Source organism: Eulemur rufifrons, chromosome 6, assembly GCF_041146395.1.
Source record: "Eulemur rufifrons isolate Redbay chromosome 6, OSU_ERuf_1, whole genome shotgun sequence".
In the NCBI taxonomy this organism is placed as follows: Eukaryota; Metazoa; Chordata; class Mammalia; order Primates; family Lemuridae; genus Eulemur; species Eulemur rufifrons.
In genome coordinates, this window is record NC_090988.1 from 87,897,899 (window position 1) to 87,925,161 (window position 27,263).

General features: G+C 59.9%; 2 protein-coding genes across 4 annotated transcripts in view; one reads left to right on the top strand and one right to left on the bottom strand.

The window, feature by feature from the left end:
* TSPAN18 (tetraspanin 18) overlaps nt 1-5,389 on the top strand; it is a 175,497-nt gene extending 170,108 nt beyond the window's left edge. For both annotated transcript variants that reach the window (XM_069471270.1, XM_069471269.1), the window contains 2 exons: nt 515-598; nt 2,539-5,389. In XM_069471270.1, the coding sequence (XP_069327371.1) occupies nt 515-598; nt 2,539-2,586 (132 nt within the window). In that variant the 3' untranslated portion in view covers nt 2,587-5,389. The remainder of the gene's footprint in view (nt 1-514; nt 599-2,538) is intronic.
* Nucleotides 5,390-5,400: 11 nt separating this feature from the next.
* TP53I11 (tumor protein p53 inducible protein 11) lies at nt 5,401-22,737 on the bottom strand. Of its 2 annotated transcripts, XM_069471271.1 has the most exons (8): nt 22,649-22,737; nt 11,797-11,874; nt 10,963-11,121; nt 10,012-10,070; nt 9,738-9,786; nt 9,306-9,402; nt 8,097-8,198; nt 5,401-7,854 (listed from the first exon to the last, which is right to left on the bottom strand). In XM_069471271.1, the coding sequence occupies exons 3-8, from the start codon at nt 11,089-11,091 to the stop codon at nt 7,721-7,723; spliced, it is 570 nt and encodes a 189-aa protein (XP_069327372.1). In that variant the 5' UTR covers nt 11,092-11,121; nt 11,797-11,874; nt 22,649-22,737; the 3' UTR covers nt 5,401-7,720. The 2 variants fall into 2 exon arrangements, with proteins under 2 accessions (XP_069327372.1, XP_069327373.1); XM_069471272.1 differs by lacking the exon at nt 11,797-11,874.
* Between the last annotated feature and the right edge of the window lie 4,526 nt (nt 22,738-27,263).

Consider the following 27,263-nt stretch of genomic DNA (forward strand, 5'->3'; position numbering starts at 1 on the left):
TGTTTTTTTAGGGCAGAGGCTAAAAACGTCAGCAGCCAGGCAGATAATGAGAAAGATTGGTGGGGGGGGGGGCACAACAGGGAATAAGGGGACTGGGGACCCCAGGAGCACCTATCCCATCTGAGGGGAGCAGCTGCTAACGGTGCTCACGTGGAAAGGATGGCTTGCCTTGCTGGATCTGATTTTTCCAGAGCAGCAGGAAGTCCAGATATTTGTGGGAGATTTCCCAGGATCCCAGTCACTGTGGTAGCTACGTGAAAAGGGTCTGTGGCTGACCAGGCCCGCGGGCCGCGTGGCTGGGGGTCTTTGGTGCAATGCTGCCAAATCGCTGTGTCGAGGGGTCTCCTGCCTCCCACCTGCTCCCCACCTCCCTGTCCCAACAGCAGTTCGGTAGGGTAAGCCTGCTGCTGCCGGAGCTCTGGGGCCACATGCCACAAAGCCCAGTCCTGATGCTGGCCCGATCCCAGACTGTCCCCTCCTGGCTGTGGCTTCACCTCTGGTCCTTCCCTCCCAGGGCTGCTACACCGTGATCCTCAACACCTTCGAAACCTACGTCTACCTGGCTGGGGCTCTCGCCATCGGGGTGCTGGCCATCGAGGTGAGTAGAGGCCTCGTTCCCGCCGCTCTGCAGGGGGCAGCCTGCCCCCGCCCCCCGCCATTTCCTTACCCAGGACCAAACGGGTGCCCGCTGTGGGCACTGCAGGGTACAAGCCAGCTGGCTGTCTGCTGCCTGAGCGTTATCCCTGGACTCCGGAGATGATGCATCCAGCCAGTCTCCCGGCAGTGGGGATGGGCAGGCCCTGAGAGACCCCCCACCGCTCTCCCACTCCCCCATGTCTGCCCCCACCTCCTCCCCAGCTCCGAGGTCCTGGGTGGGGGTGGGGGGGTGGCGGTGCACTCTTGGGAAGCGATCAGCACAGCTGCCTTGAGGGGCGGGCGGCAGCCTGTGGTTCTAGACCTGGCCTCTTTGGAGTGTTCAGGGCCTGTGGGGCCTTGTTAACCTGCCAGTGGTGGTCCTAGCCCCCTTTGCCCGAGGCCCCCAGAGCCATCTGGACAAAGGCGAGCTGCTGCAGACTATTTGCAGCCACCACTAGGTGGCGCTGTAGCCTAAAGGAGGAGCTGCTGCCCTCCTGCCATCCTCCCTGGGGTCTCGAACCCGCTGCCTCAGGGGGCTGGATGGGCAGCTTCGCCCCCCTCACCAACCCCAGGACGGGCTCCCTGGGGCCTCAGCCAGCCCTCGGCCTGCAGGGAAAGGAAGTCAGACGGCCTGATCCTCCGTTTCCCACCGCGCCCAGCAGCCCCTCGAGAGCAGTTCGGCAGAGGCTGTCGGGGGTGGGGACAGCGAGGGTCATTCATTTATGTATCCATTCATTTATTCAGCAAGCATATGCCGAGCCCCTGCTGGGTGCCAGCACTGTGGTAGGCGAACAAGCCCTCTCACGGGCGGCAACAATGAACAAGAAACAGATAAATCCGTGCCGGGAGCCAGGGACAGCTCAGGACTGTCCCATGCAGGGAGAGAGTGGCTTTAGAGTCCAGCTGCCAGCTCTGCCTCTCCCCAGACGCATGACGTCTGAGCCACAGTTTCCTCATCTGCAAAATGGTGCGAATCACCCTGCTCCTGGGGCGTACGGGCGTTGCACAGGATGGGGACAGTGTGCCTGGCGGGCAGCAGGTAGTGGGTCTGTACTTGATCCTCTGCCTCCCACGCTGCCCAGCCCCAAGCCGGGCTCAGCCCGGAGAGGAGGCAGAATCCTGCTCAATGCTGAGACCTCTACTGTGGCCACTGAGCCTCCTGGAGACCTGGCCGTGAGCCACGGTCTGGGGACTGTTCCTTGGGCTACTTGCAAGAAGAGCTCTGGCCATGGTGACATCAGCTAATCTGGTCAGAGGGGAGTCCCTGAGGCAGGGTCTCTGCCTGCCCCACCTCCCCAAGGCCCCCAGACAGCCGTTCAGTGGTTAAGCTTATAACTCTGGGGAGGGTTGCCTGTTAAAACCAGTCCTGCATCATTGCCCCCCACTAAAATCTCACCCCCTTCCTGTGAGCTAGCGGGGAGAGCGCAGGGGTTATGACCACGCAGTCAGAATGCCTGGACTCAAACCTTGACTCCCCGCTTGTAGCTGTGTGACCTTACGCAGGTTATGTGACCTCTCTGTGCCTTGCTTCCTGGTCCATGGAAAGGTTCCCCGGAAAGCACTTAGAACCAGGCCTGGCACTCGGTAGGTGAGCTCCGGATATTTACTGAGGCCCAGAGAAGGGAAGTGCTTTGCCCAAGTTCACCGCTGGCAAACCAGGGAGCTGGCTTTGGACCCGTGACTCAGTTTCCAAAGTTTCCCTTCTCTGGGAGGGGAGGTGGCTGGTGAGAGGGACTTGGCCCCAGGGGCATGTCAGGAATCCCCACGGGAGGAAGGTGCTGAGAATGACAGGCGAGACCCCATCCTGCCCCAGAGGCAGATGTCCCTTCCCCTCGGAGTGGGCTGGGCAGCCCTGGGGGCCGTGGGCCCAGCCTGACAAGCCGACTCCTGCTTTCTTTGCAGCTTTTTGCCATGATCTTCGCCATGTGCCTCTTCCGGGGCATCCAGTAGAAGGTGTGGCCCGACGCCTCGGCCCGCCCACCACCGCCCAGCACCCAATGCGCTCCGCTGCCCCTCCCGCCGTCCTCTTGGCCCCAGGGGAGGAGATGAGGCCGCCATGGATGGCCAGGGGAATAGAGCTATTTTTTTAACAAGAAATGAAGACAAAAATAAGGACTGATGTACCCTTGCCTGGACTCCAGGGCAGGTGCCATGGGCTCTCCGCAGGGACCCCAGCGCCCGGGCCAGGATGCAGTCTGCTCTAGAGACCAAAGGAACACCAACCCCAGGCCCCCTCCTTGGCCCAGCCAGACTGGTATCCCCAGGCCGGGGCCCACTCTCCTCACAGCTTCAGGACCTGGTGCCAAGAAAGTGAGGATTTAGGCAACAAGGAGGCAAAAGCAAACCTCAGAGAAGTCATCCAAGCCCAGGGGGCTCCGAGGAGACTCAGCCACCACGTCCTGGAGGACTCAGAACCTACAGTGCAATCCCTGGCCCACTGGAGAGTGGAGTTGTCCCCACCACAGGCCAGGGCCAAGAGTGGGCTGCAGACACTGGATCCAAGAACAGCCCAGCCGCCAGGGTCCTTGCTTTCCCATCTGTTGGACCAAATAATCTTGAAGGCCCAGAGAGGGCAGCGGCCTATCCACAGTCACACAGCACACGCATGACAGTTCTGAACAGGAACCTGAGTTGTTTCCAGGCTGCTGGCACTTCATGCAGGGCTCTGTCACATCTGCTGCTCACACGGTCCCCTGGCCTTGGCATCCTGCTTCCCGCAGGAAAGAGAGAATGCGGCCAGCTGTACAGCTGAGACTCTGTGCTGTGTGCCCCCGCCCTCCCTCAAACTTCCCCACACTTCTGAGTCCCCACAAAACACATGTATGCACATCACATCCCCTTGTCCACTCTGCCCACCTCTCCCCACAAGCCACCCCCTTCCCTGTCCTTCCCCAACTCCTTGGCTCCCAGAGTGGAAGAAACCCACATGGTCATCTGGGTCTCCCTTTCCCCACCCAGAACTGAGGCTTGGTTGTCTCCTGCAGACCCTTGCCAAGATCCTCCACTTTCTTCTTGCATACCTCCAGGGACGGAGAGCTCAGTACCTCCCAAGGCAGCCTTCTGCCTTTGGACTGCTCTGACTTTAGCAGAGTATACAGAAGAGGTTTCTGTTCTTCTGTGATACCGTCCATGGCATCCCACTTGCTCCCTCTCCTTCCCGGAGTGTTAGGGCTACACATTGACTCCCCTGAGCCCTGTGCTTTCCAGGCTATAAAGTCCCCCAGGCATCTCTGCCATTTCTGCTGTGACAAGGTTTCCTGACCCTTCACACTGTCCATACATTTCTGAGTATTCCCTCTGGGCTTGGGCAGGGACACTCACGATGTACATGCCTCAAAGTCTAGACGAGTGTTGGCAACCGGATTGCAAGATGCCTCGACCCTGATTCATCAGGAGTGGCTGCGGAGGCTGTGCCGAGGATCCAAGGTTTGGTCTGGGGTCAGTGGGAGAGGGCAGCACAGTCCTGATCAGTGATGCCTGCCCGACACCCTCTAGTGTGATTAGTGATGTCTGCCACAGGCACAGGGATGGAAGGAGCCGCACGATGCCTGCCCTCTGCTCTCTCCACCGCCCTCTTCAGATCCTACAAAGAGCCCGTCCTGTCTCACAAGTCGCTGGAACCCTGTACCAGCTCCCGGCCTCTGCTCATGCTTTCCAGCTAAATCTGCGAGACACAGAGCCCAGTGCTCTTGCCTGTCACCTTCTGAGATGCAGCCAGGAGCTCCGTGCCTGCAGGAAAGATGGGTGTGACCCTCCTTCCCCTCCTGCTGTGCCCACCAGTCCTGGCCCTCCCTCCAGGTTTCTGATTTGGTTTTCCCTGGCAACTTCATACACGACGCCATGAACTCCCTAGAGACCCAGCTCCCAGGATCCAAGTGGACCTGCAGCTGGGACCCCAGCCTGGCCTGAGAAGAGCCTGGGGCCTGACCCTCTCTGATTAGCCCCACCCACCTAATTAGCTCCAGCTTCCCGGCAGAGGCAAATGGCTGGTCTGGGGTTAACCAAAACCCCAACCCCAGGCTGGGCAGGGCTAGAAGTCGCACAGCTCTGTGGCTCCAGTCCAGGGGCATCGCAGGCTTCTGCCGCCCATGGAGGAGCCAGAGGGAGGATCTAGGAGAAAGGGCTGATCACGGAGGAACAGTGGCTCAGGTGGGCTCAAGGTGAAGCCAAGAGTTCCCAAGGGCTTGCCATAAGGAACCTGCATCCGCCACTTCAGCTCCCGGCCACTGTCTGCTCCATGGCATGCGCCCAAGCTGGTAGCTATCGGCAAGGCTGCCTGAGGCCATTCCTAGGCGCCAAGGAAAATAAAGCCCAGCCCAAATCAAGCTGGACCCTCCCTCCCTGCACAAGAACTACAGGCGCCAGGATTCCAGACACAACCCACAGTTGGCTGCTGGCGGGGAGTGGGGTCGGGGGGACAGAGGGTTGGTGGGCAGAGATGTCTCTTCCCGCCCCGGGATGCAACAGCCCGTAACTGAGACCTCTTCTGACCCCACTAACAGGGCAAGGCACAAGGAAGACTGTACACGGCTGATCACACACCCTACCCTGTTCCAAAAGCCACTTTCCTGAAGTTACTGCATCTTGGAGAAAGGGAATCTATCTTAGAGGCGGGGGTAAGGGGCTCGGCCCCTCCCCAGGCTCCCTGTTGACATGCAGCCTTGTTGCTTGGGCCTTCCCTGTCCACTCTCTGTCCTTGCCCAAGGGGCCCAGACAGGACTCCCCAAACCAGCCGGGGCCCCGGCACCCCACTTCCCCGGGAGCCCCCTCCTCCCCTCCCCCGCAGGCCCTATGTTGAAAGTCTATTTTGAAAACTGTACGTGTTCCTTGCGGTAGATAGCAGAGCTAATTTATCATGTTTATCTCCTGTGAGCCCCCCTTTTTATATTATATATCGAGAGGAGTTTTTGTAATATAAAGCAGGACGCCCACACTGATGGTTTTGCACTGGTTTTTGTGACTGTTTCTTACAAAAAGAAAAAGGAACGAAGAATAAATAGTGACCGTGAAGAAAGGTGGTCTTGATTTGGGGGTGGGGGTAGCCTGAGGCTGAGGCGGAAGCTTGACAAGGGGGTGCCGGGTTCCCGCTGCAGGAGGACTGGGAGAAGAGGCATTCCAGGTCACCCCAGCCTTCCCGGCTGGAGGGGCGGGTCCCTCTCCCCTCTGTCACTGCCTCCTTCCCAACCATAACCCTTCCTTGCCTTAATGTCCCCTGCCCTCGAGGCCACATCTGTCCTGCAGGTCTTATCTGACCTCGGGGGCCCCCCACCCCACCCCCAGGGTTCACTACAATGAAGTCTAACTAAGCCACACACTATGTCATGAGCTCTGCTCTGTGCCCCTGCCTGGAGAGCCCCACCCCGGGGGGCAGGCCACGCCCCCTCGCCACCCAGCGGCTGAGTGGAAGGTTTGATGGGCGCAGCCCCAGCAGATGCCGGGCGCAGGCGGGACTTGGGACCTCTGCTTTCCGCTCCCCGCCTGCCTCTGGCCACGGGTCTACCCGCCAGGCCCGGCGGTTACCGGGAGCACAAACCAACCATCAGCCACTGGGGGCTTAGCTGGGCCTCAGCAGGCCTGGCTCAGATGGGAGACTGAGGCTTTGGCCTTTGGGAGGCAGCAGTGGGCTCCCGGCGGGGCCCGGGTCTCGGCAGCAGGGGGACAGCCCTCTAGGAAGAGTCACAGACTCGGATGCCAGGACAGAGGGGCCCTTCCCCAGAGTCCAGCCTCCTATTCCCCTTGGCCACTCTCCTCAGCTGCGTGACTGTGGTGGCGCCACCGCTCTGCTGGGCAGGGGCCATGGCACTGGGCACACGGCTGCAGGGACAGCTTGGCCCGGGCCAAGGCCCACCAGGCAGCAGCACCCCCCACCCCTACCCCCCGACTCTGTCCCAAGAAGGGGAAGGAGTCTGGGGCCGGTGGCCGCCCCTGTCACCACATCTCCGGGACTTGCCAGCCCTGCTGTGCGCTGGCGTGCCGGCGGGAGGGAGGGCACCGGGCACAGCTGGGGGACCTGCAGGGAGAGGCAGGGAGGGCGTCTCCGGGGCACTGGGTGAGCCGAGAGGCAGGGGTTGCTGAAATGTGGGTTTACTCCCCTGAGACCTACACGGCCAGGCCTCGGGGGCAGCTCCCTGGTGGGTGGTGGGGAGCGGGCAAGGGCGAGCCAGGTGGACATCAGGCCACGGCGTTCCTTTCCTCCCCGGTCTCCAAACGCCATCACTTACAGTGGCTCCACCGGGGCTGTCTGTGTGCCCTCCTGTCTGTGGGGCCTGTGCGTGTGGCCACGGGCAGCCTCTGACCCCGGAGCAGCTGGACGCAGCCCTAGGGGCAGAGCACCCCAGAGCAGGCCCAGGAGAGCTCACCACGGGCCAGGCCTGGGGTGGGGACAGGGCTTCTGGCTGCAGGTGGCCAATCTGCACAGAGGCTGAAAGGGCAGAGCCATCTCAAAGACAGCCCACCCCTGCCTGTCCACCCTCAGCTGGGCTGTGGGAAGGGGCACTAGCGCACACGTGTGCGTGTGTATGTGTGTGTATATGTGTGTGTGTGTGTGTGTGTGTGTATTCAGGGGCACACATGGGGAGGGCCCAGGTTGAGAGGTAGGGGCACAGGGCCAAGTTCTCAGGTTTTCCAGGCACAGAGGGAAGCCAAGTTCAGCTGCCTGGGCACTAGGTTGCCTGGGGGTGCAGGGAGATGGAGGGGGTTGGTCCACAGCCTCTCTCAAAAGCCAGAAGGGCTTCCTGGCAGAAGAGGCTGGACCCTCGACTTAGCCCACTACCCCTATGACTCAAACTTGACTTCAGTCTTTCTGTCAAGGGGATTCGGAGGCCAAGAGACCCAAAAAAGGAGGTGCCACTGTGTGAAGAATGGGGGTGCAGGGGCCCCCATCTCTCCCCAAACCAGGATCTCAAACCTGGAAGCCCAAGAGAACACAGCATCCGGTGAGTGCCCAGGAGGAAAGGAAGGCCACCACCTCTGCCCGCCTGGGCCAGGGCGGGGGTCCCCCTGCCTTCCAGGAACCAAAGGGAAACAGAGGCCCCAGAGCCACCCTGCTCCAGACATGGGCAGGGTCCCCTGGCCCAGCAGGCGGCTAGACTTTCTTGGGTCTTCGGCCGACCTGGTAATAGTAGTAAACGCTGATGATGACAAAAAGGAGGCGGCTGGCCAGGAGCAGCAGGGTCCCCAGGGACATGAGGCCCGTCTCGGCTAGTGTGGCAGTGACCACTGTGGGAGAAAGGCCAGGGAGGGGACAGAGGTCAGAGGAGGGGATGTGCCCTCATGCCGCACCACAGGATGCCACGCTGAGCCCGGGGGGTCCTGCCAGCTGGGAAGGGCAGCACCCACCCCACCCCAGACAGGGTTTCCTCACTTCCTGCAAACCCAAGTGGCTGGAGCTGGCAGGTGGGGGGCAAAGCTGCCCACCTGCACCCCGATTGGCCTCCCTTGCCGCCCACCTCAGGACTCACCCAAGAACTGGACCCCGAAGTAGCAGGCTTCCGTAAGCAGGGTCCACCGAATGATGACCTTCTCAGCCGTGTAGAGCGCGTTCCACATGATCAGGGAGATGCCTGGGGGGCGGGGGAGGGCAGCCTGACTCCCTTGGGGCGGGGGCAGGGGCCTGTCCCTCCTCTCTTTGGCCATTGCTGCAAGACAGCCAGGGCCCTGGACTCCGGGTCCCCGCCCCGACTCACACTCCTCAAATCAAAGGTGTCTGTCCCTGTCCCATCCCTTCCAGCCTGCTCCTGTCATTTCCAAGGTCCTATGGGACACTGGGTAAGTCATTTCTCCCCACTGGACTCAGTCTCTTCACCTGCAAAGTGGGAGAACGGAGCTGCTGGCCCCACTTACATCTGGTTCTGTCATTAGGATCCTGGGGATGGAGTCTGTGAGTTAACGGGTTACGTGCTCAGGTGATTGGGTTTTCTTTCCGAATGGAGTCCTGAAGACAGAACACCTGAGCCCATGAAGGAATCATCACTCTAAGGAACACCCAGGGGTAGGGGACGGACAATATTCTTTAGTGGAAGAGCTGCCAGCTCAGCCTCTAGCAGGCCCCGATGGCCAGTGTCTGCTGGCTCTGAACACCAGGGGTCACCAAGTGTGGACACATTTTATTGCAACCACCCTATTCCAGAGGAGCTGAGACTTTACTCTGCAGGCAACAGGGAGCCATAGAATGTTTTGGAGGAGGGGAGGGATAACACCTATGCTGAGCTTTAAAAACTGTAGTCCAGCTTCCTAGCAGCCACTGTGTGCACCTCAGATCAGAGGATCAGGTGGATCAGATGCTCTGGGGCTACAGATGGGAGGGGTGTCGCAGGCACTGTACTGACTCTGCCTCTCCTCTAGGCTGTGAGGCCCTGGAGAGCTGGGCCTGGGCCTCCTCCATCTCCGCACCCAGCGCCCAGGGCGGTGCACTAACACACAGCAAGCATCAGCGCGTGCTTGTCCCAAGTGGTGGCGAAGATGAGTCCCAAGCCGCTGGGCGTATGCCACCCATGGCCACAGGGTGGCAGCATACACCCAGCAGAGACGCCCATCGGCGGGGCGGAGGGGCGGGGCTGCAGCATCCGGGCAGGGGAAGGAAGGGGCCCGGCAGAGGATGGGTCCCGTGTCCCCGCCTGGGATCCCAGCAGCCCGTGGCCTCCCCCAGAGTCCGCCCCAGCAGTACTCACTGAGGAGGGCGCCACCATAGAGGCGGATGGGGGTCTTGCTGGTCACCTCGGCTCCATCGAAGACCGCGTCGTAGAGCTGGTCGGGGAAGGCGAGGGCCTGCGGGCGGTGGGAGGGGGGACTCCGCGGTTAGGCCCAGGGCGGGGTCGGGGGGTGACTGTTGAGATTTCCCACGGACACTTCTCCTTCCCTCCACCAAGGAGCAGGGTCAGGGTCCCTAGGGTGGTCCCTGGGGCATCCAGGGTTAGGACCTGAGGGCCCCCACCCCTCCATGCCAGGACAGAAGGCTCCAGGGGGTCAGGGCCATAGACCTTGGAATCTAGGATGCCCCAGGGCAGGGCACTGGTGGGGATGTGTCAGGAGCTGGGCAGATGGCCCGACAGGATGGCAAGGCAGGGAGAGGTGGGGGGGCCAGGGCTGGGGTGGGGGCTCACCATGACAGCAATGCCGGAGAAGAGCACAGCAGAAACGAACTGCCAGACCCTGGGGAGGCGTGGAGAGGAAGGTCACAGCCAGGCCCCCCACTGCCACCCCAGGCCCCAGGGGACCCTCCATTCTCCAGCCAAGGTGCCCAGGGATGGCTGGTTTGGGGGAGATGATGAGATGGGGTGGAGTCAAGGGCAAGATGAAATAGGGGCACAGTCAAAATGAGGGGGTCTTATGCATCCCCCCACCATGCCCCCAAAACAAACTCAGATACATGCTCACCTGAGCCCCAGAGGCTCCCGAACAGTGAATTTGGTCTCATTGCCCAAGACCTGGCTGATCTGTGGACACAGTGGGGTCAGAGGCAACCAGGGTGAGGGCAGCTCTCAGCACGCCCGGCCCCTCATCCTCCCAGAGCCCCTGGAATGCCCAGGGATTGGGACGGTCACACTGAGGCTGCTCTGTCTCCTGCGACCCCTTAACACCGGGGATGAAAAGCAGCTAAAAATATGGTGGCTAAGAGTGAAAGCTCAGGGGTCTGCCCGATGTGGGCTTGAATCCTGGTTCTGCCACTTACTGGTGTGACCTCAGGCAAATCACTTAACCTCTCTGAGCCTCGGTTTCCATCTATAAAACGGGCTAATAATTGTCAGTCTCTTCATCTCCCAGTGCTAGCAAGAAGGTTTAAGCATGCGTATGTGGGCTGGGCACGGTGGCTCACGCCTGTAATCTTAGCACTTGGGCGGCTGAGGTGGGAGCATCACTTGAGGCCAAGAGTTCAAGACCAGCCTGAGCAAGAACGAGATTCCCTTCTCTACAAAAAATAGAAATATTAGTCAGGCATGGTAGTGCGTGGCTATAGTCCTCGCTACTCGGGAGGCTGAGGCAGGAGGATTGCTTGAGCCCAGGAGTTTGAGGTTGCAGTGAGCTATGATGACACCACTGCACTCTAGCCCAGGCGACAGAGCAAGACTCTGTCCCTCCCACCAAGAAAAAAGTGCTTATACAGCAGCTGGTGCAATACCTGGCACATAACAGGCACTCAATTAATTCTAACGATCTGTTTTTGTTATTGTTGTTATTCTCCAGACGTCTCCATTAGATTTCTAGAAAAATGATCTAAGTCCTAGGACTCCTGCAGCTACATGAGCCTCAGCTACTCTTCTCCTCAAATGGGGTCAGACCTGCCTCCCCACGTTGGTGCTCAGAGGCAGGCCCTGCCTGGTGGCCCACCTTGGAACGGTGCACCTCCCCGTCATCGTCCTCCCCGCCCACGCCCAGGATCTTCCGGGTCTTCAGGCGGCTCACGAGGTCCGTCTGGCTGTGCTTCTTCATGAGGGGTGGGGGCTGCTTGGCTGCCATCTTGTCCTTGAGCCCGGCCTCTGCAGAGGGCTGAGGGGAGACAGGGGCCTCAGGCCACCTTCCCACCCAGCCTCCAGAGCTCAGGGGAGGGGGCCCAACAGTAGGGGGGGGCAGACCCCTCCAGGCTTGCCGAGGCCTCCCATCAGCCTGGGGCAGCTGGTGGAGCCCAGCTGGCCTCAGTTTCCTCATCTGTCAAATGGGCTGTGGGGATGCTCATCAGGCCCCACTGACTCTGGGAGCCTCATCTGGCCTAAATAGTGCACCCCATCCCACCAGGCTGACCAGCCCTGGAGGATTGTGACCAGGAAAGGGCATTAGGGCCTGGATGGGGTCCACACCCGAGCCTCCTGGGGGGTGGGGGAAGGGGCCTGGGTCAGTGGGACAAACAAGGCTTCGAAGAGGGGAGGGGCTGCCCAAGCCTGGGCCAGGTGCTTCTGGGGTCCAGGCCCCCACTTAACTTCCCCCAGGCAATCATGCTGCCCAGCAAGGTCCCCATATCTCGCTACCAACCTCCTTCAAACAGGACCAAAGGAAGGGGAGGGGGTGGCCCGGGACCCAGGCGAGCCGGAGGAGGCAGGCCAGGGGTGTTGGCAGGGATGCTGCCGAGGCCTCGCCCCTATCAACATCCCCAGGTCTGCCGGTGACCCCCCACAGCCCCCAGTTCCCAGCCACCCCCAGCAGCGCCTCGGGCCAGGTCGTCAGCACCTGCTGTGTGCCAGGCCCTGTGCCGGGTGACGGGGACGCAGAGATGAGCCGAGTGCCCGTCGTGTCTTCAGTCGGAATCTACGCAGAGGAGACAGAGGTGAAGACGGGGAAAGGACCGAGAACGGGCGCAGGCTTGGAGGCTCTGGGGGTGGCCCTGGCTCCTCCAGTCACAGCCACCCTGCGAGATGGGCGCTGTTTATGCCCACGCTGCAGAGAAGGGCACCAAGCTCCCTGGGCGTGGACAGAAGACGGGAGTGAGGAACAGTAGTGAACAACGGCAGTGCCACCATGCCACCACGGCCGTAGGCCGGCACCTCGCGTCCACTCACACCACCCTCCGGCAAGGCAGAAAACCATCCCAGGGACAGACAGACAAGGCTCAGAAGCCGCCGGTCCCCCTGCCAGGGGTCTCAGTGCCGTGTGGCCCTGGCAAATCTCATCCTCCCAGCCTGAGGCAGGGCTGGCAGAGGCCAAGCGTGGGAATGTCCCCAGGAACGTGGAAATGTCCCCAGGGCACCTCCTGTTTTCAGTCCTGCCAGTGTTTTCAAACAAAATAAAGCACCCAAACAAATAAACATCAGAACAGGGAATGAACCATGGAGTATCTGAATAACGTGGCTTAGATCAACTAGGAGGCAGTGTATCAGCTCGAGTAGGGAAATCACAGCAGAAGTCGACATGGAAGGTCTTCAACAAGTGTCACGTCCAGGCCAAGCGGCCCTCCTACAGCCCTGGGCCTTGGTCCCTCATCTATAAAGGGGGTGGCTATCCTTTCCCCCTCCCCACACACAGGTCTCGGGTGACGGGAAACCAAGGGCGGTGACCGTGACGCCAGTCCCCTGCCTGGCACGTGGAGGCTCTCAGTTAAGGCCGCCATGGTGTGTGCCAGCCAGCAGGGGAGGCGGCCCACCCCACCCCGACTGGGAAGCCAGGGTCTAGCCTTTCATCACCCGGCTCCCGGGGGGCCCAGGACGCTGTCCCAACACCTCAGCTGTCTGCCACCACTTCCTTGTGAATCCAGATAGAAGCTATAATTAGCCTCGTCCCTCCGGCTGCCAGGGAGGCTGCCCCAAGAGCCAGCGAGCTACTGCGAAGAAGAGCCCAGAGCTGGCTCTGCCCTCAGCAAAGGACACGTTAACTGTCGCCTGGCCCTTCCTCACCCTTCCTCTTCCAGCCTCCCCTCTGGGCTTTCATTTTTATAATACATACAGAAAAACTGACTTTTTTGGTTGTACAGTTATATGAATTTTAGTACATATAGATTCATGCAGCCACCAGCTCCAAATCAGGACACCGGGCAGTTCCATTAAACCAAAAAATTCCTTGTGCTGTCCCAGCAGGCAGCCGCTGATCCATTCTCTGTCACTACAGCTTTGTTTTTTGTTTTTTGTTTTTCAAATTATGTCCCATACATGGAATGATCAAGCATGCAACCTTTTGAGACCAGCTTCATTCGGCACATGCCTCTGAGATCCGTCCAGGCTCTGTGCGTATCAAAATCCGCTCCTTTTCATGGCAGAGCAATATTCCAGGGGACACACGCACTGGCTTGTTCACCCATTTGCTCCCCGAAGGACGTCTAGTGGTTTCCAGCTTTACGGACAGAGCTGCTCTAGACATTCGTGCACAGCTTTTTGTGGGACAAGTTTTCGTTTCTCCACGGTAAATACCAGGAGCGGGATCGCTGAGCTGTACGGCACGTCTCTGCTGACCTTTCGGAGAAAGCGCCACACTGTCCCTCAGAGCGGCTGTCCCAGTTCCCGAGCCCCAGCAGGGCACGAGTTCCAGCTCCTCCACGTCCTGGTCCTTTCCCTGCCAGTACTTGTATGTCGGGCTTTATCTGAGCCCTTCCAGGCCCTGCTGGCTTTCCAGCCCTCCTCGCGCAGCCGCCCCCTCCCTGGCCGCGTGGCCTTGGGCTCTGCTTCCCTGGGAGATAGAGCCACAATTCCCGCCTCCCGGGGACCGTGGGGCAACAAAGAGAAGCTTGGTGACAGCACTCAGGGCAGCACCGGCACATCTGAATGAAAAAGTCGCATTGGTGAGGTCGGCCTTGAGCCAGGTGCCCTGGTGGGGCGACAGGCCTGGGTGGGGCGGGGGCGCTAATTAGAGCAAGTTACTTCTCCGCTCTGAGCTGCAGCGTTCTCGTCTGTGAAATGGAAACGACCACCCTTCCTCCTCCGCCAGAGCCGGCCTAAGAAACAACATAATGGACAGAAAGCGCTTTACAAAGAGCCAGCGAACTGCTAAAGCCAGAAGGCATAATGTTGCCAGCGTAACTGTGCCTGTGGACCAGTCACTCAATCGCCACGTGCCTCAATTTCCCCATCTGTACTTGGGGAAAGAAAGGGTCCAATCTCACGGCGACGTTGCGAGAGTAGAGATCTCCGTGCAGTCCGTGGGGCAGTGCCTGGCCACGAAACGTACTCAGCGCAGACAGCAGGCACCGCCACGCTCCCCGGGCCTCCCATGCCGCAGCGGCTCTGGATGGAGGAGGGGAGGACCAGGTGCCCGGGCTGAGAGCGTTTCCCAACCCCGCCACCCCATGAAGCAAAGCCCCAGACCTCGGTCCCAGGGCACAAGGCCCACCAGGCCTGGGCTGTGACAGTGACCTACCTCAGGGGGTCAGATGCTTCCAAGCAGTAGAAGCACTGCTCTCCCCTGCCTGTTGACCCCTCCCCACCAGCACACACACACACACCCCGCTCCCCTCTGCACCGCAGGCCTGAGCCCACGACAGTGACCACAGAGGCTGTGGGGCATGTCAGTGCCAGCCTGCTGGGGCTGGATCCAGAGTGGGCACTGCAGTGTCCTGGGTGGTGTCACCCAGAGGTGGCACAAGCTTTATCCACAGGCACTGCCATCAGGTACCTGGGCTGTGGGACCCACTCTGCCCACCCTCAGAGCCCAGCCCCAGCAGGGAGTTCGCCACACACAAAGGGCCCCCACGGCCTCCCAGGGAGCACGGGATAGAACTTTATCTCCAGGGAAAGGATCCCCCACACCCGCCTTTCCGCGCAGCTGACTGCCCTGAGCACTGCGTCTGCCCCTGCTTCAGCCCCAGGATTGGGCCCTGCAAGATCATATCCACCCACCTAAAGTGCCCAGCCCCAGGCTGGCCACACCCACCCCCAAGATCTCCCCTCCACCCTTCCTGCCCTTCAAGGCCACTCCAAGTGTTTATTTCAGGCCTGGCACCATTTTAACCTAAGTGGGGACAGAGGGCGTTTCCCGCCACTCCGGCCCGTGCACCCTGGCCAAACACTGGCTTTGGGGTGGGTGGACCTGGGCTTCAATCTAGGCTCTGCCCGCTTACCAGCGGCGTGGCTTTGGGCAAGTCACGACAGCTCTCCCGGCCTCAGTTTCCCCCTTGTGAAATGGGGCCATGAGAATGCCTGCCTGGCAGAAGCGCGGGTGGATAGAGAGGGGGGTGCAGGTGGGTGCCCGCTGGCAAAGTGCCCGCCCAGGGAGGGGCCCAGCTCGCCTTCCGCTTCCCTCCTTCACTCAGCTGTGCGCAGTCAGCACTGCCAGGCTTCCTGTCCCACCCAGCTGCCTTCCGAAGGGCCACAGGGCTCCCCCAAGGGGCCGGGCGGCTGGAGGGTGGGGGAGGGTCAGGCAGGACCTGCCTGCTCACCTGCCAGCTCACCTGCCCCGCAAGGAGGGGAGAGGGTGGTTTCCAGAGCCAGGCCCTGGGATCCTGAGCCTCTGCCTTCTGCTCCTGGCAGCCTCTTCAACCCCAATTCCCAGCTACACCTGGCACCTGTCCTTTGAACAGTGGTTCCCACTGCTGACCCTTTACCCAAGAGGGAGGGTCCTCCCTGACACTGCCCTGCCCCCATGCCCCTTGCTCAAGGCCATCTTTGCACGGCCCTTCGTCCCACGGCGCAAGGCCCTGTCCCTCCTCCGGACTCTCACAGGTCTCAGGGGCATTTCATGGCAGTGTGGTCCCCCAAGACGGAACAACCTGAAGTTAGGGCTGGTGTCGTGCTCATCCGTGTATCTCCCCTGGGCGGAGGTGCACAGTAGGTGCTTTGTCAGCACAGGTGGGATGAGTGGCAGTTGGGCCAACTCCACCCAGAACGCTCAGCCTCACGCAAGGTCAGACGTGGCAGGCCCGAGGGGAGGCTCTCCTCGAACCGCGCACTTGACGGAGCAGGAAACTGAGGCCAGAGCGGGCTTTGCAGTTAGGCAGAGCTGGGTTTGCATCGGGTCACCCCTACTGGTCTGGTGGCCTTGGGCAAGCGGTGTCACCTCCACGCCCTCAATACAGTGGGAATCGCACAACAGTGCCTTGCTCGCGGGGCACCGAAGAACTAGGAGAGTGGGTGCAAATGCTCTGGGCAGAGGGGCTGGCATAGGGCTGCCTGGGAGGGGGGGGTTAGAGGACTGGATGGGAACACCAGGCCCCTGACCTTGTCCCCACCACCTCAGAAAGCTGTGGCATCACCAGTAGGGAGTGCCACAGGGCAGAGACTTCTGTTGGTTCTGTTCTCTGTGTCTAGGACAGCAGCCAGCACAGCACAGGAGGAGCTTAGCAAGTATCTGTGAGTGAATGAATGGGGCGGAGGGGTCGAGAGGCCCTCGCAGGCCAAGGTCTGACTCCCACCTCCTCATCTGCTGTGGAACCTGAGGTCCCCTTAGCTCCCAGTGGCAGCAACAGAGGGGCCATGACAGGAACAATTAAAGCCCCCCCCCCATCCCCAGGCTGAACCAGGCCAGAGAGAGAGAGGCTTATCGGGGGTGCAAGAGTCAGGGGAGGACGACACACTGGGGGATGGGGTGGGCACATCCTTAATGATTGGGAAAACTTGGGCTCAAATCCTAACTGCTCTTAATGGCTCTGTGACTCAGGAAAGTTACTTAACCTCTCTGAGCCTCCATGCCCTGTCTGTGCAACCAGACATCTACTTCTCAGCACGCGGGTCTGTGGTGGGCGACAAGGAGAAAACGCAGCGGAGGGGCCTGGCACCTGGCGTGCGCTCCACAGAAGACGGCAACTGCTAACATGAATGGACAGCGGCTCAGACGGGGCTGTGGCATCCTCCCCTCGCAGGTCCTGGAGGACTTCCCCCAACCCCCTGTATCCCTCCCAGGAAGCCTGGTTTCCATAGAAACAGATGGACTGCAGCACCGTCCCCAACACAGAGACTGTGCCCATGAGGGCTGGCTTAGAAAACCTGACTGGCCGGAGGAGGGGGGACAGGAAGGGGCCCGGAACATCCACCAGTTGCCACCAGCTGCCGAGCTCGTCGTGATTCAAGGGGGAGTCACTGCTGCCGGGCAGCTTAGCCAAGGAACTACTTCCTTTCCAAACAAGACCCTCTGGAGGGGCAGCACACCTGTCCCCTGTCCCTCCCCATCTGGTAAGGAGGACAGCTGCTCCAGGGCTCGTTGAGGGGGCCAACTACCTCCAGACCAGAAAGCCCCACCACAACCTATGAGAATGGCCATATTATTGCCCCCATTTTACAGATGAGGAAATTAAGGCCCATTTATTCAAGTGCCCTGTGAGGTAAGTGGCAGAGCTGGTTTCAAACCAAGTTCAATGTGCCTTAACGGGATACCCTGAGAGGAGCTGGTGTGTACATGCGGGGGTATGGGGGGACGGGGTTTGGTGAGCTTGGCACCCCAAAGGAACTGAGCTCTAAACCTGCTTCCCTGCAGCACCTCCCCTGGAAAGTCGCTGGCAGGTCGCCAGCATCTGAGCTCCTCCCTGGGGTCCAGGCTCACTAAGGTTAAGGCCCTGAGACTCCAGCAGGACTTGGGAAGGGCTGCGGGGAGCCCATTGTTCTGTTATCACCTTGGTGCAAAATAGCTGGAAATGGGGTTTGAGACAGGGCAGCACCAGGAGGGGGGCAGTGGGCGCTGGAGCCTCAGGGCCGTGGCCGGGGCCGGGGAGAAGGGCAGGGAGGGGAGAAGGGCAGGGAAGAACGCCGCCCTGTAGCTCCCGGTAGCTCCCAGTGGCAGCAACAGAGAGGCCATGACAGAAACAAGCAAAGCCCCTCTCCCCAGGCTGAACAAAGCCAAGGGGAGAGCCTGCATCATCCACCCCAGGTGTGGTCCCCTCCAGGGCCACCCATCAGCCCCTTGGGCAGGATGGACCCTTTACAGCCCTGAGACGTGAGCGGTGATCCCACATCTCAAGGGCTGTGAACAAAGAGACCTGTGTTCAAATCCTGGTTCTGTGCTACCAGCCCCGAGCCTTCGGACAGATGAACCTCTCCATGAAGGAGCCCCACGCCTTCCACCATCAGTGGGGCGCTGGTGCCTGACCCACAGGCTGTCGGGAGGGTGACAGCTAATCTAGAAGTCACAGGTACAAAGGAGGCTTCTTTAACACCGCTGCACTATTGACGCCATCGCAGCAGCCTCCGGGGTGCAGGTTTGGCCAGGGGGGTTCTCAGGGCGCCCCGCGAAGGGAGGCGAGGCCGCCGCTGCTCAGCTGGCTCGCTGACAGCGGGTCCCTCGAGAGCGTAATTATTCCAAAGGCCCGGCCCGCCTTAGTCAGACTGTCTCTCAAGTCTGAGCCAGGGGAGGGCAGAGCTGTTTCATCCATCTCCCTCCTCAACTCAGCACCACCACTGGCTCACTGTCACGGCTGCTGCAAAAAGTGGGGATGACAAAAAGTAGAACTGGCAGGGAGGGGGGAGCATGGTGTGAATCCTGCTGGGCCAGCAAACCCCGTCCCCATCCCCGTCCCCGTCCCTGTTCGAAGCTCTGAGCCCAGGAAAGGATGCCACGCCCCATTTCGGAGAACCTCCAGGAACATGAACGCCGGGAGCTGGGAGCTGAGGGTTTGCCCTGAAGCTAGAAGGCTGCCAGGTGTGTCCTGAGTCCCTGGGCTCAGAGACAGGACAGCTGAGGTCACCTGCAGATTCTGGCATCACTGGTAAGCCAGGGTCTACACTTGGGACTCAGTTTCCTTATCTAAAAAAATGGGAGCGTGGTCTCTAGGGCCCCTCCCGGCCCTGCGTCTCGCCAGCCACACTCCAGCTACACGCTGGGCCCTAGTCAAGCTGCCCGCCCCCAAGCTGCCCACCCCCGTCAGTGCCGGGGCCAACACACAGATTCCTTCTATCTTCCTACTCTTTCTTTTGAAGGTTGCCCAATTGCCAGAAAGGCAGAGGAAAGCCCAAACTTTCACCACAAACATCTCCAAAGCTACAGGGACAAAAATAAACATTCCCTGCTGTGCTGGAGAGGGCAGGGCTGAGCAGGCCACAAGGAGGGGACATCCCTGGGGGGTTCACCCAGGGGTCTGGAGCTGCTGCTGTGGTGGGGGGGCTATAGGTCACCACTCAGAAGTCACTGGGAGAGCTCTTCCTGTCCCCACAGTCACTCACAAAGGGCAGAGCACGTGGAGTATTCCTGACCTTTTCTACCCAGAGTGGGCCAGCCTCCCCCTTGGTCCAGTGACCGTGTCAGGGCCCTCAAGGGCGGCTAGTGCCGTCACTGGGACAGCCTGGCTGCCGGATCCCATGGGGCCAGGGCTCTGGTGAGAATGCAGCAGGCACCTCCCTCTCCACACACCCTCACCCCCTTCCCCCCTCCCCCTCTGGCTGCTCAGGAACTTGGAGGAGAGGAGGAGGGTGGAAGAGGAAAGGGGGGGATTTCCCTGAAGGGACGCTCCACTGTTTTGAGCCAACTTTTTCAGAAGTAATTGGTAATCTGTCTTCCAGGTGAGTTGAGGGAAGCAGGTGGAAGGGGCCCCGTACTTTACCCAGACAGGAATGGGCCACAGCCACAGTTCAGGACTGAGTGTCTCCCCCAGCATCTGGCCCTCTGGCTTAGTGGTTAAAGGACCTGTGCTTCATCCTGGCTCTACCACTTACAAGCTGCATGGCCTTGGGTGGTGCCTTCACCTCTCTGGGCCTCAGTTTCCTCATCTGTTAAATGGGTATAATAATGATACCGGCCCCTCACCTACAAGAAGATGCACAAAAAACCCACCTAGAACAGTACCTGTTTTGTAGTTAATGTTCAGTAATAATGCTGCTGTTATTTTTAGACTAGGAGACTCAACTCTTTTGCCTCAATTTCCCCCTTGACCAAGCCGGCTTCAGAACAGGTCCCCTTCTAGGGATTATGTGCCGACACAGAGTGGGGTGTTTAGAAGATGGGTGGCCATAGGAAAGAAGTGGCATGAGAGAGCACAGGGTCACTTTGAGTTGACAACAGGTGGGCAGGGAGAACCTGGGAGGTGCTGCAAAAGGTTTCCAGACATTTGGAGCCCCAAAGGTCACTGAGCCTGGGTGGCCCTCCTCCATGTCCCTAGCACTGGGCCAAGCCAGCCCTGGGAGGGCCCAGCCAGTGTTGCTGAATGAGTAGTTGAGACGCAGGGTGCAGGGGAGGTATCGTGGGCCAGGAATCAGAACATCATGCACCCTGCCCTACAGCTGCCGCTCCTGGGCTGTGCGTCCGAGGATAACATATATGGTCTCTGAGCCTCACTTCCCTCATCTGTGAAATGAGGGGGCTTCATCCCTTCTCAGCCAGCCTAGCTGCCTATCTCCCCTGCCCCTCCCCCCCCCCCCCCCCCCCCCCCCCCGCACCCCACTCCACCCCAGCCACACAGCAGGCACATTCCAGCCTCAGGGCACTGTGTGCAGGATCTTTGCTTCCCATGGCTATCTGCACAGCTCACTCCCACACCTCCCTCACAGCTTTAGCTCAAAAGTCACCTCCTCCGAGAGGCCTCCCTGACTACCCAATTTAAAATGGAAACCCCCTCCCCAACCTCAACACCCCCAAGACTTGACTCCTCCCCTCCCCTCCCAGTACACTGTATCATTGGCTTATTTGTTTTATTAGCTATTTGCCTCCCTCCCCTTTAAATGTCAGCTCCATCAGGGCAAGAATCCTTTGTTTTGTCCTGTGCCTGAATTTGTGCCTGGCACTTTGTCCAATGAATCAGTTTTGGCGTAGTGTTTGTTCACAAACACTTTGTCCAATAAGTAAAAGTAAAGAAAAGCCCGAGACTGTGTGAGTTTGGGGCGTTACTTGTTAATTCCACACCCTGGGAGGGGCAGGCCCTTTCTCCAACGGAGGTGGGGCTATTATCCGGACTTGGTGGGACTGAGTATGGGCTGCAGAAGCCACAGGGGCCCTGGGGACAGGGCTCTGCAGAGGACAGGTCAGAGCTGTGGAACCAGCAGGTGGTGATAGCTGGACAGGGGTGAACGAGGCTTGGCCTCAGCCCTCCACCTCAGATTTGGAAGGGGCTGACAGCACGTGGCAGAAGAGAAGCCAAGGCAGCTGGCTCCCCAGGATGTTGGGGCCAGGGAGGACCTTAAGAACAAGATGACCCATCCTTCGGATGGGACAACAGAGGCCTGGAGAATACCCAGTCTTATTTCCTAACACCTCAAAAAGAAAAAATCTTTCTCTCCTTTCTTTCTTGAGGTCTGGGGCTGCGGCTAAGGGTTAGGCAGTGCCCCCTCCTGGTTCTGCGACGAAACGACCCCCGTGTCCCTGGGATCTTACAGGCTACAGGTCGGGGGGCCCCCTCTGCACAGGCCGCTGGCAGTGGAGGTCCAAGGGCCCGCACAGGTGGGGTGGGCAGCGCCGGGACTTCTCCCCGCATGCCGGCCCCAACAATAAGTTTGTCTAAAAGGCAAAGAAACCAAGCAGGAAGTGCGGGGCAGTGGCGTGGTGAGGCGGGGACTTGGCCATCTGCGCGGCGCCTTGAAGGGGTCTGGGGGTTCTCGCCCTGCTCCTGCCCCAGCTTCCATCGCTAGTGGAGAAACCCGCTCCCCTTTGTGCTGCAGGAGATGGCGGGAACCTGTGATGGGTGGGGGCGAGGGAGGGGGCGCGGGGACCCAACGCTAGCCGGGGGTGGGCGCGGCAGCCCTGGCCCTTCCCCTACAAGACCCCCCGGGGTAGGTGCGAGCATTGTGCCCACGGCAAGGGCCCAGCCCACCGGGCGCCCGGCCAGTGGCCGCACACTGCCCTCTTCCTGCATATCGCACGACTTCGGGAAAGTGGGGGTCGTCTCTCTCCACCTGTGCTTCCCCTGCCCACCCGCTAACGGGGGTTTGGGCGCGGTCTCGCCTCGGTTTTCGCCTGCTCCTCTCCGGCCGGCTTGGGGACTGGGGTCTCTCCCAGCCTTGCTCCTGCCCCTCCAATCCGTCCCCTATCTCTCGGCTCCAGACACTCACCCACTTTCTGAGAGCCGGGCCTGAGCGCAGAGGTCCCCAGGCGCGGAGCTGCCGGCTGTTCGGCGCCCCCGGGTCCTCCGGCCCAGCCCCCGCCCCCACGGCCCCCGAACCAGAAGGTCTGGCCAGACGGTGGGCGGCGGGAACTCCGCCACCACCTCCGTCCGCAGCCCTGCGTGGGGGGAACTCGCAAGTTTGTACCGCGCACTCCTCCGGCCGGGGAACAATGGCGGGAGGGGGGAGGGGACAGAGAACCGAGCGCAGGGTACAGAGTCAGACCCCAGGGAGACGGAAACTGCTTTCGCTGTTTCTCTCTTGCTCCGAAGCAGAGAGTGCGAGCCGGAGAGGCGGGGGCCGAGGACGAGATAAAGGGTCCAAGAGAAAGGCGACAGCGGAGCGAGGAAGCCGGGGAGAGAGGGAAACCGAGTCAGAGGGAGGGGCAGCGAGGGGACCGTGCGAAGGGAAGAAACAGAAAGGGCTGCGGGACGGCGCCCGGGAGAACCGGGGAGGGGACCCCTGGGGTCCCGGCTGGATCCGCGGCTGCCAGCCATCCTGGGGCGCCCGGCTCGCGCGCACCGGGTCCTCGCCGCCCCCCTGCGGTCCCGGCGCCCGCGGGAGCCGGCCGGGTAGCGCTGCGCAGGCGACGGCGGCGGGAGGGGAAAGTGCGAGGCGGGGAGGCGGCGGCGGGGAGCAGAACTTACGTGGCTAGCGCGGGCCCGGCGGACGCTCCAGCCTCGGGCGCTCACATCGCGCCGCCAGCGCCGGGCAGGGCAGGGCAGGGCCGGCTGGACTGAGCGCGGCGCCCTGCGCGGCCGGGGCTTACCCGAGTCTAGCGGCCCGCGCTGGTCCCTCCTCTCGGATCCGCGCGCAAGCCAATGGCGCGCCGTCCCCTCCCACGCGCCGGGCTGCCTCGCCCCCGAGGGTGGCCGCCGGGGCGGGCGGGATGGGGGTGGGGGGAGGCCGGGCTCCCCGGCTCCCCAGCCGAGGCTTTCCTGGAGGCCGCCTGCGGGGGGCGCGCTCACGCCCTGGGAGAAGGCGCCTGGGATTGGAACCAGGGCGCGGGGACACGCTGGCACGGCCCGCGCCACCCAGGAAGACTTTTTTGGCAAGTTCTGAAGACGGTGCCCCTTTTCTTGGGACTATTCACATCCCCGTAGGTTGGCAAACCACGATCTTAAATATCCTCGCGGTGTCTCCCGGAGCCTAGGCCAGTGTCTACAATGGAAGGGACTGTTTTGGCTCACAGTGATACCCGAGTGTGTAATGACACAGTCACGACAATGGTTACCGTTTGCTGAGCGCCCGCTTGGTGTTAAGTATTAACTCATTTGATTTTCACAACCCATGAGGTCGCTATGATTAGTCCCATTTTACAGACGGTGGTCATTATAATGTTTGATTTCATTTAGCCTCAGGCCTCCAACCTAGGGCCCAGGCTTGGTGTGACTTGGCCAAATAACATGACCCGGCCAACATACTCCACCCTACAATGCAGCTTCAGCCATGCTGCTGTAAGTTGCACTGTCAGGGGACAAGGATCTTATCTGGAGCTCTAGGATGCTTGTGGGGGGTACAGTTGTCAGACCTTTTATCTCTCACACCCTGTGGGGACAGAAGGTGGAGATGGGGTTTAAGGGTTCTGGAGGCTGTGCAGTGGCCTGTCAACCTAAAAGTACCAGGCTTCTACAAACACACACACACACACACACACACACACACACGATTCTGGGCTCCTTCACGCCCTTATGGTGGGGGGATAAGGTGCTCTCCCACCCCAAGTCTCAGTACCCTGTGCTCTCCTTAGAGAATGTCTGAGTCTCTTCATCTGGTCTGATAGTCACTGCCCGCTTGGAAGTGAGGTGGGGGGCTGAGGGGACAGGAAGCTCTGTTTCACAAGTAAATAAGACAGAGAGAGGCTGCCCCAGGAATATAGCCAGGTGGTCATACTGACTCCAGGTCTGACTTCTTTCTGCACCAGTTCCTTAAGGGTTAAGCAGGCTCTGGAACCACTTTGTCTGGATTCAAATTCTGGCTCCGCCTTTTAGTGACTATGTGGCCTTGGGCAAGCTAATCACTTAGAGTGACAAAGGGCTGTAGAGATTTAGACTTAATAGTGGCAGGCACCTCTGCACTTCCTGAGCTCTGACTATGCCAGCAGACTCCCACTGCCCTCACCAGAGCTGGGCCTGGGCCGGAGCGGCTGTGCCCTTTGCAAGGGGGTAAACAGAACAGTGCCTAGCTCATGGTGAGCCCTCAGCGACTGGTAGCTGTCCCGATTACCAAGGTAACCTAACTCTGATCCCGCAGTGCCACCAATGCTGCTCTCAAACACCTGATCGGTGAAAGCCAATAATAAATGAATGAATCAATCAATCAATCAAAGTATGTGACTCCAGATCAGCACTGCATTTAGGTGTGCTGAATGAAGCACAAACCCAAGAGCCACTGGACTTGGGGCTCTAAGTGGTCTCTGCAACAACTCAGACTCTCAGTTTTAACAGAGCTGGGTCACGCCGGGCTGATGAATTCATTTGTTGCACCCTCTTCTGCCTTTGCAGCATGCAGGACTCCGGGTTGCTGAAGGGAGGGCCCCAGCCTCGATGGTGTACAGTGTCCTCCCTGACTTGGAGATACCTCCCAGTGCTCCACTTGGTGTGACCCTAAAGACGAGAAGCAGGGTCGATCTGTGTGGGTGACACCAGAGAGCTCGACCTTACATCAGCAGGAAGGCCTCTGTAACGATGACTCCAAGATCAGTATGGAAGAGGCTGCCTTTGGAGTAATGAGGGCCCTGTCGCCAGCAGCATGCAAGGGAGGGAAGGGAGCAGAAGCCAGGGAAGGGTTGATGAGGACACCAGAGGAGGGATTCACACCTTAGGTGGTTCTTGGTGTGGATAACCTTTGAGCTCTGGCTGTGCTGATTCTGCATTCTCTCAGTTTCCCAGCTTATCAGCCGGATGCGGTGGAGGCTGGGAGCACGGGCTGGGCCACGGCTGCCCCACCATCCTTTGAGAACGATGTGATCGTGACTGGGCCCTTCCTGTGTGCCAGGCAGGGTGCTGGGTGCTGAGGCCCCAGGGGTGAACAGGACACTGTCCCTGTCCCTGGAGGGCTCATAGCCCCCAGGAGCGAGATGCAGCCAACAGCAGCAGCACAAACAGCTCAGAATAACAGGCAAAATGTTCGGGGCCCTGAAGCACCCACTGGAGGTTCCTATTCCCTTCCTTCTATGCACTTTCCCAGAGAGAAGTGTGTCCGGTTCAGAAACACTCCTCGGGCTGCCATTCTGCCCCTAGCGTCTTTGAGTTATCTTATCTTTACATTGGGCACAAAGAAACTCACCTTGCTGAGCTGTTGGGAGGATTAAAACTGACATTCATAAACTGCACCCCGATGCCTGGCAACAACAGGCTCGTGGCACAGGGAACATTGCGGTGAGGACGACAGGAGGCCGTTAGGACCCCGGCTCTGCTCCTAACCAGTTACGTGACCCTCTGCTGCGTGTGAGAAATGGAGATATAAAAATATCTGCCTCTCAGAGCTTGTGAGAGTCAAGTGAGGTGATTTGATGAAAAAGGTTTGCAAGCTGGAAATGCTGATTTCTGTTACAATCATTATTCTTACCATGGTGAAGTGTTCCTCTCAAGACCCCGGGATGGTGGGGGGGGGGGGCAGAGCTGGAGATGCCAGGAGGGTGTCACTCCCTCCAGACTCCCGCAGGAGCCCGAGAGCAGCTGGGGCTCCATCTGCCCCGCCACCCTCAGCACGGGCGGTACACCTCCTTTGTGCCCGGGTGTGAGTGAGTGTGTACAGAGTGCCCATGTGTCTGTGTTTGTGCCCGTGCAGGTGGGTGTGTGAAGGTGGGGTGGGCACGGGGACTGCCAGTGTCTGTGGCCAGAAATCACCTGTGGATTGTGAATCCCTGAGGAAGAATGAGGAAGTGATTGGATTTCAGAGATGCTTGCAGCTAGACTCCTGTTAGCACCCGGCAGTGGAGGAGAAGGCTGGGGGAGTGGGGTCGGGCCTAGTCTTCGGGGCTAGGCCTGGGGGTAGAGGTCTCAGCAGTGACCCCCCTCTCTGGGGGTAGGGGGGAGGTGTGTAGAGGAAGATGATGTGGTCAGAGGCCTATTGTGGCTGAGCCCAGGGATTTTGGAGATGACAGACCTGGGTTCCAATCCTGGTTATGGGACCATAGATCAGTGATTTCACTTCTCTAAACCTCAGTTTCCTCATCTGTAAAATGGAGATGATGATAGGGCCCACCTTATAGAGGCTAATGGAAGTTTAACAGAGAGGATGCATGTTAAGCCCTTAGCATGGAGCAGGCACATTGTAAGTTCTTGTTGCTGAGGTTATTATTAGGCAGCTCAGAAGAAGGGCCTGGGAGTGCTGCTGTTTTGTAAACTGTAAAGGGTTGCTCTGGGGAGAGAGTTGTCAAAGCCAGGGTTAGTTGGGGCTGCCACAAGGAGCGCCATTGTGGCCCAGCAGAAGGGGTCTCCGCTGCAGGACACAGGGAGTGAGGCAGAGGACCTGGGCTCTCCTACGGCCTTCCTGTGCCCCTCCTGGTTTCCCCTCACTTCCTCCAGAGCTTCCTTCTCTGTGAACCTGCCTGGTGAGCAGACCCCTGGGGCTCTCCTCTCCACCCCTGGTGGTCCCAGACTGAGCACAGCCTTGAGGACTGGGGAAGCAGCTGGGAGCTCAGGATCCCCCAGGAGGGCCTCCCCAGCACAACCCGCCCTCCTCCAGCTCGGGAGCCTGAGCAGGTCTCCCCGCCTCCCCGCCTCCCCGCCTCCCGCGGCCGCCCTCCCTCCTGTGAGTCATCCTTCCACGCTGTTGTTGCTCCAGGACCATGAAATGTCAAGCAGTTTCTTACCTGCGGGAGACAGAACTGATCGGGATGGGGGCGGGAGCAACGAGCCTCGGCCTCCCCAAAGGAAGACTGTGACAGCTCAGGGAAGGAACAGAAGACCTCGGCCAGCCCTTTCCTGCTTCCTGTCCTGGGAGGCTCAGGGGGGCAGATAAGAGTAGGAGTTAGACCATCCTGGATTTAGGTTCAAGGCCCCAGGCCTCTGCCAACTAGCTCTATGGTCTTAGGCAAGTTACTCAGCCTCTCTGACCCTCAGTTTGTTCATCTGTCAAGTGGGAAAAAGAAAATCATGAGGATGCACAGGGTCCTTGGGGAATGGGGTGAGACTGCATATGTGAGCCCTGAGCTCAGGGCCTGGCTCACAGGACGTGCTCACTAAATGTTCATTGACTCAGCGAGTGAATGAACGTGTGGAAATGGCAGTGAGTGGGGGTGGAAGGGTGCATGTG

What these genes read in the sequence shown, in the direction of transcription:
- TP53I11 (XM_069471272.1), bottom strand. Translation starts at nt 11,091, where the DNA reads ATGGCAGCCAAGCAGCCCCCACCCCTCATGAAGAAGCACAGCCAGACG. An exon ending in GGGAGGTGCACCGTTCCAAG is followed by an intron (nt 10,071 to 10,962) that starts GTGGGCCACCAG and finishes CTGTGTCCACAG; the next exon opens with ATCAGCCAGGTCTTGGGCAA. An exon ending in CTTCGGGGTCCAGTTCTTGG is followed by an intron (nt 7,855 to 8,096) that starts GTGAGTCCTGAG and finishes TTTCTCCCACAG; the next exon opens with TGGTCACTGCCACACTAGCC.